The following is a 12336-nucleotide window of genomic DNA, read 5'->3' on the forward strand; positions in this document are numbered from 1 at the left end:
TCAAACTCGTTGTTTCTTGATTTCTCATTGTTCATCTCATCAAATTCAAATTAGAGAAAATAAAAGTAAAGTTAAACTAAAACTAAATAAAAATCAACTTTTTATAGGTACTTGACTTAATCCCAAAGTATGAGTAAAGCATATGTTGTACTTCGAATCCCAACTCTTGCGAATAGAAAAAACTCCTTGGTCAGTTCCCTACCGCTTAGTGCGCTGACCGTGGGACGAGGGATTAGGCTCACGGCTGTCGGCTGTGGGGATACCTTGGTCAATACAAAAAAAAAAAACATATGTTGTAAGATCACTTACTTCTTTTAGATTGTTAAGAAATTTACGAGTTCTTTCCTTCAAATGAACCGATCACTTCATCAGTTTTTTGTCTAATTGGTCACTTCGACTCTATTATTTGGACTATTATTTTTTTATTATTGATACATTTTTGTTACTTTATTTTATTCATAATACTTGCATGTTTTCATTTAATATTACTATCTTATTTAACTTTTTTATCCTTGTGTTTAGTCTAGTTATACCACTGAATGAATTTTGGTTATTTAATAACAACTTGAAGTTTGTTTCAATACACAATCTGCCCTTCACTGAAAAATGTCCCCCCCCCCCCCCCAAATTTTATGTGTCAGTTCTGTTTCCTTCAGTAATTACCTATAAAGTTCTTAGGGTTAAATCATAAAGAATTTTCGTATTGTATAGGATTTCTTAGTTGAATGATCATTAATTTGTCTTGAAGCTAAATACAGTATTAATGGTTAAATTATACATTATAAACAAATACATGTCCAAATGAAGGAGAACTTTTGTATATAAAAGAAACGTGAAGCTATCCATCGATGGCAGAAAGTTAAGGAATATACTTAAAAATTAATACTTGCCCTTACCACATGTTATAATTAATTGATAAGATAATAATAGTTAATAAATAAAATAATTTAGGAAAAGGAATAAGAAGGCAGAATGTGTAGTAGTGGTGGTGTCTCTAATAATTGCATCGTTATTGAGTTCTGTGTCCACTCAGTAGCATCGATCCATGCCACCAACATCCCATGTCAAATGTTCTTAGACCACTTTATCTTTTGAAATGAAACTTTGTTTTTCTTCTCTGCCTTGTAAGCTCCAACATTGACCCTTTTCTTCACCAAATCAACACCACCACCACCCTGTTTGCTGCATGTGGATTATGTTATGGTAGCCTACTAGTTATAACTTTTGCTTTTCAACAGTTTTCATTTTTCTTTGAAATTTGTGGAAGGTTACTTCCATTGATCATATCACCATTGCAAAAGTGTTTTTTAAGACATATATGCTTCACCGTCCACACGAGATAGGCAATTCTCTTTCAGCCAGGATCATTTGCATCCTTATTCCTTTGTTTCTTTTAATGCATGTCTTGTGGTTACTTCCACCGTAGACTATTACGAAAGTTTTTTTTATCTACAAGACTCAAGACTCGAACATCAGACATTGGTTAAGGGAAATTTAATACGTATCACTTGAACCAACCAATTAGTACCATTGCAAAAGTTGTGATGTACAAGTTTAATACAAAATGAGTTTTAAAGTTAAAATTAATTATGACTTAAAAGTTGATTCTAATAGTCGAAGAATCGATACAAAGATGTAACCTACATTTTCTTTCGATTCATTTAAAAAGGAAATTTGTCAAATCAGAACCGAATGATTGCTTTTAGTTTAGATCTATTATAAATAATTATTTTCTGTATATGTAAAAGGCAATTTTTTTATCTCTTTCTTTCAATTTGTTTAAATTTTGAAGTTCATTGTAACTCTCAAACGTAATTCTTTAATTAAAAGCTTTCTTAAAATTAAACAATATTTTAAAGCCTTGCAATTAATACAGCTGCATATTTGATTTTGAGTAGCAAATTAAGCTATTAATTACTATATTATGACTTATGAGTAACTGTGTGAGTAATGGACATTTTAAAGCCATAATTTCAGCCTTTGGTTTTGGTCATTTCAAAAATCAAAATCCAAAAAAGTTACAAACAGACCCTGTATGCAAATTTTGCACTCAGTTTTTTTTTGTAATGTGATGTCCAACATCCAAGGCCAACAATGGTACTTGATTAGAATATATGAAATCTGAACACTGTGTAGAATAACAGCATTGTGACTCAAAAGCCAGGAACAAAAGCAGCCAAAAAGCAAAAGATGGTTTTGGCTATACACACATCACATGTTGTATGAAAACGAAAAGAAAAGGTTGTGTTGTTGTTTGTGTGTGTGTCATGGCATTTGTGAATATTTGATAGCTTTGTTGAGGGCTTTTCGGGGTGTTCACCTCAAAATGTTCCTGAAAACCTGCAATCTTTTTTTCGTACACATTATTTGATAGTTTAATCATCCACAGTCACAGGGTCACAACTTGTGTTGCTGTTACAGAAACTTACGCAACACATTGAAAGAAAGAAAGAAAATGGTTTCTGAAAACTCTATTTCTTCTTCTAAACACTCTCCAGCTACTCCTAACTTCTCCAACTCATTCACTACAAGGTACTAATTAATACCTTTATTGATCTTTTTGCTTACTAGTTCTCTCTGACTGTTGTTTTTTGTCTAGTAAGAGTGTGATTTAGTTGTCTCTTTTTATTTCATTTGATGGTGGATTAAGAATGTAGCTTTGGAATACAAAAATCAATGGTTAGGATGTGGCTGTAGGAGCTGGAGGGAAAAAAGTGCTGGAGAGGATCCAAATTCATGTGTTTGCTTTGTTTTCATTTCATTCAAGTTTTATCTTACATGGGGTAGGGTTATAGTTATATAGTACCTTTTTGTAGATTGTGCAGTTCTTAACTTTGTTAGCCAGTTTCATCTGGATTTTATGAATAAAGGCTATACCATAACATAGTAATCTTGAAAAATAAAGGTTATAGCTTGTTTGGAAATTCTTCTGCATTTGATTCTAAAGCCAAAATCAGTTCTAGAAGAAAAGAAGCTTATGTGAGTAGTTTCTAGGTGACTCTGAGGAAAAATAAGTTCATTCAAACATATATTAATGTCCAGCACATGTTTGATTGTGAGATATTTGGAGTTATTAAGGTAGAGAGAGTTATCTAAATTCTTGGGAGAATAGTAGAATTGCAGGTTTAAAGACAATTGTCATGTCATATTGATCTTTTTTTATGGCAGGATTTTTGCTGATGTTGCTGGTGACATTACGATTGTTGTTGATGGGGAATCATTTTTGCTGCACAAGGTAAATCTTTGAAGATGTGGTTTAAAGACTAGACAAATTCATGAGCTTGTTCTGTTTTATATACTACTTTCTATGAATTGGGATTTAATGAATACTTTATGAGATAGAATCTATCATATGTTAGCATGGACTAAAATCTACAACTGTTTTTCCAAAAGTAATGCCTACTTTAGAAATCAATCAAAGGGAAAAGCTCATGACTCTATTTGGCTTCTTTTGAGTACACATTAGCTCCCCCCATTCAACATAAGACTATTCAGACTTTGTTTGGATATCTGTGACCATCACTGTAAATGAGCGTTAGTCCTCACTTCGAGACAAAAAAAAACAGATGAAACTTTTCTTGTTGATTGAGATGAAAATTCGTTTACATTGCACTCAACTAGTAACCAAACACACTTAGATGATGTCTTAAATTGACCAAAACAGTTAGATTGAACTCAAAATCTTTAAAAACTAATTTGTTACTTTTTCCTGTATTCATGAAGTTTCCCCTGGTGACCCTAAGTGGGAAGATCAGGAAGATGGTTGCTGAAGCCAAAGGCTCCAATCTTTCAAACTTGGAGCTACTCAACTTTCCAGGGGGATACCCAACATTTGAACTCGCCATGAAGTTCTGTTACGGGATGAATTTCGAGATCACAACATTCAATGTCGCGAGGCTACGTTGCGCGGCTGAGTACCTGGAAATGACAGAAGAATACCGGGAGCGAAACCTCGTCTCAAGAACAGATACTTATCTCAATGAGATTGTCTTTCAAAGTCTTCAGAAGTCAGTGGAAGTACTATCCACCTGTGAGATGCTACCTCCAAACATGGTGGAGGAGATTAGAATATCGAAAGGGTGTGTAGAAGCCATTGCAATGAATGCATGCAAGGAGCAACTAGCTTCTGGTTTATCTAAATTAGATTGTGATGGTGAATCTAAAGAACTAAAGGAAGGTTGTGTTGCATGGTGGGTTGAAGATCTCTCAGTGTTGAGTATTGATTTCTTCCAGAGAGTTATAAGTGCTATGGGAAGAATGGGAGTTGGATCAGATAACATCATTGCTTCATTGATTCATTATGCTGAATCATCACTTAAGGGTATTGGGAAGAGTCAATTTTGGAATGCATCAAGGACAAGTTCAAGTCCAACCAATGGAGAAAAGGATCAAAGGACAATTGTGGAAACTCTTGTAAGTCTCATACCAACAGACAAGAGCTCTTCCATTCCATTGACCTTCTTGTTTGGCATGTTGAAGATGGCTATCATGTTGGGTGCAACCATTCCCTGTGGGCTTGAGCTTGAAAGGAGGATAGCATTAAGGTTAGAAATGGTTTCACTTGATGATCTTCTTATACCATCTCTGCAGAGTGGGGATTCTCTGTTTGATGTTGATACAGTTCACAGGGTGCTGGTGAATTTCTTGCAGAGGATTGACGAGGAAGAAAGTGAAGATTATGGATATGAATCTGATGAGGTTGTTTCTAATTGCCATGGTTCTCTTCTAAAAGTGGGGCAGCTTATGGATGCTTATTTAACAGAAATTGCTCCTGATCCTTGCTTAAGTCTACTGAAATTCATTGCTTTGATAGAGGCACTTCCTGATTATGCTCGTGTCATTGATGATGGCCTTTATAGAGCTGTCGACATTTATTTGAAGGTAAATTTGCTTCAACTGAAGGGAAACCCCTTTTCTGATTCTAATAGTTATAGCATGTTTGGATCAACTTCTCTTTCATCAGAATCAATTCTGCAACTTAGATCCCCATAATTGAATTGACTTCCAAATTAATTATATAAGGGTTTCCAAACACGCACTTAAGCACATTCTAGTCAAACTTCATTCTCAATCATGCTAGAGTTACACTTACAAAACTAAGGGAATTACTATTCGTATAGCCGGTTTCTCTCCTTGAACCAACCACATGCAGGTGGGCTAGTGCAGGGAGAGAAAAACGTGGTTCGAATAGTAATCCCCCAAAACTAAACAGTTGAGTGTGTTTGTTATTCATTTTTCCTTCTTCATGCTGACAAAACACAGCACCTCTTTTTGATCAGGCACATACAAAATTGACAGAACAAGAATGCAAGAAGCTTTGCAAGTTTATAGACTGCCAGAAGCTGTCTCAAGAAGCATGCAATCATGCTGCCCAGAACGACAGGCTTCCAGTGCAGATGGTGGTGCAAGTCCTGTATGTTGAGCAGCTGCGTTTGAAGAATGCACTGTCAGGGAGTTCAGGAGATGGGCTGCAATCACAGAGAATAAGCAGCGGTGTTCCAAGCGCTGCCATGTCTCCGAGGGATAACTACGCTTCTCTGCGTCGGGAGAACCGAGAGCTGAAGCTAGAGATTTCGAGATTGAGGGTGAGGCTGAGCGAGTTGGAGAAGGAGCAGATGTTCATGAAACAAGGCATGATTAATAAGGCGGGAAATGGAAGAACATTCTTAACCTCCATTTCTAAGGGGATAGGGAGAATTGCCATGTTTAGCAGTCAAGGTGGAGGTAAACGCCAGAAATCAGTTAGGAAGTCTAGGGAGGGAAAAACTGGAAGAAGTAGGAGATACTCTGTCTCATAGATATTGTTCTTCTTCTTAGTTTAGCTTTTACAGCACCCTCCACTTAAACCTTTTCAGGTTATAACAACTTGTAAATGAATTGGTAAAAAGTTTCCCTTAATCTTTAGTCCTAGTCTCACGGTTGAACTTCAATACTTCACTCTTCTTCTACCCCGTCATATCCAATTTCGGTTGCCAAGCTAAGGTCTTAGACATGGACACTACTGATTGCAAGCCACTAACAGGAAGCTTCATTAAACACCATTTTTCAATATATGTGACATTTGGACCACAAAACAAAAAGATACGTAGCATCACCTTGTCCTAGGAGCAGTGTCACTGCAACTCCATTCCTTTCTATCACTGCCACACCCTCACAGTGATGCAACGTACTTCTTTCTTGTTAAACTTGCTCCTTAGAATGCTTGAAAAGAAAAATGAGCACATGCAACCAAATAACAATATAAAACTCCCTATGATTTATGTTTGGGTTAATGGTCAAATTGATCCCTGTGTTTGTAATGAATTTTGATTTTAGTCCCTCCCCGGAAAAAACTAGCCGATATCTCCCTGCAGTTGCAAGCATTTTGGTTCTAGTCCTCGCCGGAGGGCGGATCTCCGGCGACAATGCTGAGTGGCGGGCCAGAGCTGACATGGCTTTATCCACGTCATTTTTAATTTATTTATATTTCCACATAAATAATTAACAACTAAATTAAATAAAATTATTAATTAATTCAAAAATTACAATATTTATTAAAGTTAAAAAAATACAAATACTCAAATTTCTTAATCATCTTCATCGTCTTCCCCTTCATCCTTCTTCAATCATCTTCATCTCCATCTTGTTCTTCATACTCATCATCAAACCCAGAAAATGAAAAAATCCAGAATAGAGGAATGTGAGTTTTTTTTTAAGCATTATCACAGCAGAATCATCTGCAACTTACAAGAACTTGGGAAGGATTTTAAAAACTAAAACTAAATAGTTGGATCAGTGCACTTCAATCTTCAAGCTCAATAATCTTAACCACATATACATCACCAAGTTTCTGGCCAACAACAACTCGATCGTGTGGCTTGATAATTCCTAAAAACATTATTCCCAAATCAGAATCAGAGTCTAAAATACAATCCCCAAATACAGTCGCTTAGCCTCCACCATAGGCACGAATCTAAAACAAAAAAAATCCCCGAATACATACCCCTGTTCAGAATCAGAATCTGCAGCAACAGTTCCTCAAAGCCAACCCCAGCCAGCAAAGCTCCAGCCACGGTCCCTCACCGTCAAGTTCGTTCACCACGGTACCACCGAGCCAACCACCGCATTGTGTGATCGCCGCTGCCTGGGTCGTCTCCTCCATCCCGCAGCGAGCCAGATCGGGTCTTCCTTGGCCAAACACGAATCTCTTCCACCGCACTGTGGCACCGATCTGGGATTTGGATCTTCGAATCTGAAGCTCGCGAGAGAGAGAACAAAGCAGATCTGGATATGAATCTAGAAATCAAACCAAGAATCACCTGATCTTCTTCTTCCTCAGTACCAGCACCCCCAACACCCCTAACTTTTTTACCCAACCAGATCCAGGGAGAAAGTTGCGAACAAGAGAGAAGGAGAGAGGAGAGAAAGCTTCATCCTATTATGGGTTTAAAGAAGAAGATGAGGAAGAAGAAGAGAAGAGAAAGCTTCATTCTTTTGACCCATCAATTCACTACTGGTGTTGGGGTTTTGTTGAACTGGTTTTTTTGTTCTTGTTTTGGATCTATGGGATTTGATTTTCTGGCATGTATTTTCTAAAACTTTGTTTTTATTTTTCTAGAATTTCTAGAATTTTTTGTAATTTATTATATTAAATTTTTTATTTTATTTTATTTAAATTATTAATTACACATGTAAAATTAAAATTTTAAATTCAAAATTACACGTGGCATGTCACGTCAGCTTTGGCCTGCCACTCAGCACTGTCGCCGGAGCTCCGCCCTCCGGCGAGGACTAAAACCAAAATGCTTGCAACTGTAGGGAGCTATCGGCTAGTTTTTTTCGGGGAGGGACTAAAATCAAAAGTCACTACAAAAGTCACTACAAACACAGGGACTAAAATCAAAAGTCACTATAACTTCTCATACATACAGTAACATAAATTCTAACTTGGCTTGTGGAAACCATGATGACATGAGTAGTTATTTTTATCCACTCTGCCATAGTTTCCACAAGCCAAGTTAGAATTTATAGCATGTTTGGTTCAAAAGTGGAAAGCTCCGTATTCATTTCTTGGAAGAGTTTCTAGAGTTACCATGCTTTGAACTGTGTGTCACCACTAACCCAAACACACTAGATATTGCACACACTTAGTAACAACATTCCAAAGATATGTGCTCTATTCTATTGTCAATGCAGAGAAACGAATCCTTGTAGCAACTTTTATTTTCAATCTTGTTCTTGAATTGTATTACAAGTTTTTCAATGAAAGTCATCATGTAACAAATATGATGCCCTTATACTCGTCCAAACCTGAGTGGACTAATTGATAGGTACCACCGCACCAGCCATTAAAGAAGAAAGTATACTGAAACTGAAGTAACACTAAGAATTTACAGGTTATTCGAGAGAGCATAAATGATCCCAAAGATGTTATTTCTCTCTAAGTCTCTTCTTTATAACATTCTCTCACTAACTAAAACTATCTCAACTAAGGGCACATATCAATACTCCGTCCCTGAACATTCACCGACTCCATAGCTTGAACCTTCAAATGGCAGCTACTGTGCCTCGGCATCTCCCGCTTGCAGTCTTTTCCCGTAGTTCAAACTGGGAAGGTTCCTTGTCGATTGCTTGGTCACAAGTCAGAGCCTCAAGTCTAAAGAGATCCGGTGTCCAGGTTTTACACACCAAAAGACAATCATCTACTTCTTTCAAGTCTTATTCATGTAAGCTCACAGTGCCATCTGCAGATATATTCAAGGAAAATATTTACTAACTAGTTCATCAAGTCACTCAACTAGTTAACCCTACAACAAGTTGTCATTGACATACTCTATGACACATAAGAAACTCCATTAGGTTCATTAAACACGACCAAAAGGAACCTTCAAGTGACACTAGACTCACTACAGAAATACTAACATTAAATCCTCTATGACACATGCTTTCTAACACAAGCTTTATTATTGAGAAAATTTGAAGTGTTTCATTAAATAGACAGTGGGTTCGGGTCATTTAAGGGATCCACATAAAATTAATTCAATAATAAAACAATAACAACCAAGCATTTTTCCACAAGGTGGGATCATCTATAAGAATCACACGATGTCATACGTACGTTCCTCATGTACTAAGAAGTGTGATTAAACGCAAAAAAAAGTGTGTCAAAGAGTTAGTTATGAGCAACACTCTCCTGACTCTTCTACTTCAACCATTTCACAGAATTATCTCAACGAAACTAGTTTTAATAAACTAATGCATATCATACTAGTAGGTCGGAGAAAACTAATCTATTCTTTGTCCACAGATAGGTCAGTAACCAAGTTTCAACAGTTCGTCCAAAAGAAATAACAAAAATACCATTTTTCAACATGTAATACAAAGTGGTATTTTAAAACATGGTATAGAAGAAAAATGTAAGGAAGTATACAAAGATGTAACCAGATACGTCCTAGGAAGGTCATATTTATTATGCGCAGAATGTTTGATTTGTTATTACCATAGTAGTCAATCGCGGATCGCGGCCTGTCGCGGATGACCCCTAAAAATGAAATCCCATACAAGGGAAGGCCGCTATTGGCCACGAATAGCAGGATTTCACGGTCGCAATCCCTTCACGGCAGGGGTCCGCTACGCTGCTACGTGACGATGCTATCGCGCGCTATCGATAACTGTGATTATTACTATATTATAGGCAAAATTTACCCCTATGATGAAAGCCTCCCAGCTAGGATCCCACCAAATATGATAGCTCCAAACCACTAATTTGAGACAAATCTGAAGACATGGAAAAGAAGAGGGACAAAAGTCAGGTCTTAATGTTCAAATTAAAGAGAATTGAAATAAACTTTATATTGTAGTTAAGCTAATTAATATTTCAGAAGCTTTTTACCATATTGCAATCCATATTAAAACGCCTGAAAAGTAATTAACAGAAAAATGGAGCAATCACCAAATTTTGGAGGGTTTCCTATGTTGAGCTTTGAGGACATAAAACTAAATATGCCATCAAGTGTTAGTAGTAAAGTCATAAAATTAAGTCTTTAAAAAACTGGATGAATTTTGAAAAAGTTTATGATAATCTCAAATTTGCTTTTCCATAGCATTGACCATTAGAAAAATAAAAACATTACGACACACCAACAAAAATAATATTTGAGATCCTATCAGAAGATGGGCTTTTGGATAATTGAATCATTAACTTATGCACAAAATCCTGCCAAACATACTTCTTATTGCAATCAGCACGCGATGAAAGGTCAACTGTCCATATTTGCCACCCCAAGTGTCCGGATGCAGCTGTCAGACATGTATAATATGGCCAACCTGCTCCAGTCATATGAATCAGGAGGTAAAAAACCATCATCGCAACCTAAATAGTCATGAAAAAAGAGAACAGGATGATATTCATAAAAAGATACTGTTAGAACTGGTACCAAACAGAACAGAGACATCGAAGTAGTCAAACTGTTTCGCACCCTCTCTTAGGAAAACAGTCGTGAGTCAAGAGAGAAAGAAAACTGGAAACGTTTATTAGCAGAAAACACTCTTGAGAAGAATTACAACTGAACACCAATAGCCAGCCACCAAATCCTAATTTTCCCAAAAGCTGCCCAATAGAGGTACAGCCACATCTATTTATACTTAACCCAAAAACCCTAATAAAATATTAAACTAATGTTGACTGAATAATAAAAACATAATGCTGACTAGATAAATAAAGATAGAAAACCCAAGGTTGTTTGGCTGAGAACTGTGCCCTGTTTGGCTGAGGCTTGCAGCCCGTTTGGCTAGCGCACAACCTCTGTTTCAGCGCTAGATAAGGCAACGCTTGCTCCTCTATCACGACACCTCCTATAGACCTTAGAAACCGGAGGTCTAGGCCGAATTCTATCAATACCCCCCCCCCCCCTAAAAGAACCACCTTGTCCTCAAGGGGAAAGTGAGGAAAAACGTCTTGGATATCTGCAGCTAACTCCCACGTATTGTCACAAAAAGGTGCTTCCACTACACCAACACTTTCACCTGCCCAGCGTGAGATTCACGCCAATCCATAATATCCTCAGGTTGCACCTCTAACTCCTGATTTTCATTCAACATAGGTGGCAAAGTTTGTGGTAACTGGTGCGGCTTGAGCGCTTTCTTCAGCAAAGACACATGGAAAACGGGGTGAATTCTAGAATGTGCTGGCAAATCTAACTTATAAGCAACTGCACCCACCTTCTCGAGTACCAGGAAAGGGCCATAGAAACGTGAAGCTAATTTTTCATTGGGTCTCTTGGCTAAAGAACGGAGGCGATAAGGCTGCAACTTCAGGTAAACCCAATCGCCAACCACAAATTCGACCAACCTGCGATGCTTATTTGCATATGTTCGCATTTGATCCTGAGCTTTCAGCAAATTCTGCTTCAAATCTTGTAAGATGTTATCACGCTGCTCATGGAGCTGGGTCACGACCTCCACTTTAGTAGGAATGGTTCCAGCCATAATCAACAAAGGAGGATTGCGGCCATACAGTGCTCGAAAAGGAGTCATCTTGGATGAAATATTATAGTTGGTGTTGAACCAAAATTCAGCCCATTCAAGAATATCCCCTTCACAAAATCTTGATCAATCTCCTTCAAGGCCCCCACATACTTCTCAAACTCATCTACAAATTCCTCCACTGTCCCAGTTTGCTTGAGAGATAATAGAAGCTCAAACGGTTTTTGAACCATGGACGGTTGGAAGCGCCTAACAACTGCAAGTTTGAAAGCCTCCCACGTAGGTGCGGGATTGCACCTTTCCCACCATTGGAACCAACTCAAGGCTTTTCCCTCCATAGCAACCATGGATGCTTGCATCCGTTCCTCATTTGTGACCCCCTTTAAACTGAAATAACGCTCCAGTTTATGGGTCCAACCAAACGCATCGTCCTCAGAGAATATTGGGATTGCCAGTTTACGCCAACGTTCACGTCCCTGATCCCCTAAGCCTTCACCTCCATCTTCCTTGGGAATTTCACCCTGCCTCACGTCTAGTTTGGCAGCGATCGCAGCAAGAAGCTCTTCATTTTTCTTGGTCCCGGCCTCGTTCAATTCCATTCGAGTTAGCATCTCCTCTGTCCTCTTAATCCACTCTTCAGAGTTTTGAGTCATACTTCTTGTTTGTCCCATGCGCAGCCTCAGAATTTTCGTGGTTCTTCAGGGCGCCGGATCGGTGCTCTGATACCAGTGTTAGAACCGGTACCAAACAGAACAGAGACACCGAAGTAGTCAAACTGGTTCGCACCCTCTCTTAGAAAAACAGTCGTGAGTCAAGAGAGAAAGAAAACTGGAAACGTTTATTAGCAGAAAACACTCTTGAGAAGAATTACAA

General features: G+C 37.9%; 1 protein-coding gene across 1 annotated transcript; it reads left to right on the forward strand.

Moving 5' to 3' along the window:
- The first annotated feature begins 2294 nt into the window (after positions 1-2294).
- Positions 2295-6053, forward strand: LOC130736640 (BTB/POZ domain-containing protein At3g08570-like). The gene is made up of 4 exons (XM_057588445.1): positions 2295-2532; positions 3169-3235; positions 3724-4881; positions 5280-6053. Exons 1-4 carry the CDS (start codon positions 2456-2458, stop codon positions 5796-5798), a joined length of 1821 nt encoding a protein of 606 aa, XP_057444428.1. The 5' UTR covers positions 2295-2455; the 3' UTR covers positions 5799-6053.
- Positions 6054-12336: the final 6283 nt, after the last annotated feature.

Source organism: Lotus japonicus, chromosome 1 (assembly GCF_012489685.1).
Source record: "Lotus japonicus ecotype B-129 chromosome 1, LjGifu_v1.2".
Classification (NCBI taxonomy): domain Eukaryota; kingdom Viridiplantae; phylum Streptophyta; class Magnoliopsida; order Fabales; family Fabaceae; genus Lotus; species Lotus japonicus.

What these genes read in the sequence shown, in the direction of transcription:
- LOC130736640 (XM_057588445.1), top strand. Translation starts at nt 2,456, where the DNA reads ATGGTTTCTGAAAACTCTATTTCTTCTTCTAAACACTCTCCAGCTACT. An exon ending in TCCAACTCATTCACTACAAG is followed by an intron (nt 2,533 to 3,168) that starts GTACTAATTAAT and finishes TTTTTATGGCAG; the next exon opens with GATTTTTGCTGATGTTGCTG. An exon ending in CTGTCGACATTTATTTGAAG is followed by an intron (nt 4,882 to 5,279) that starts GTAAATTTGCTT and finishes CTTTTTGATCAG; the next exon opens with GCACATACAAAATTGACAGA.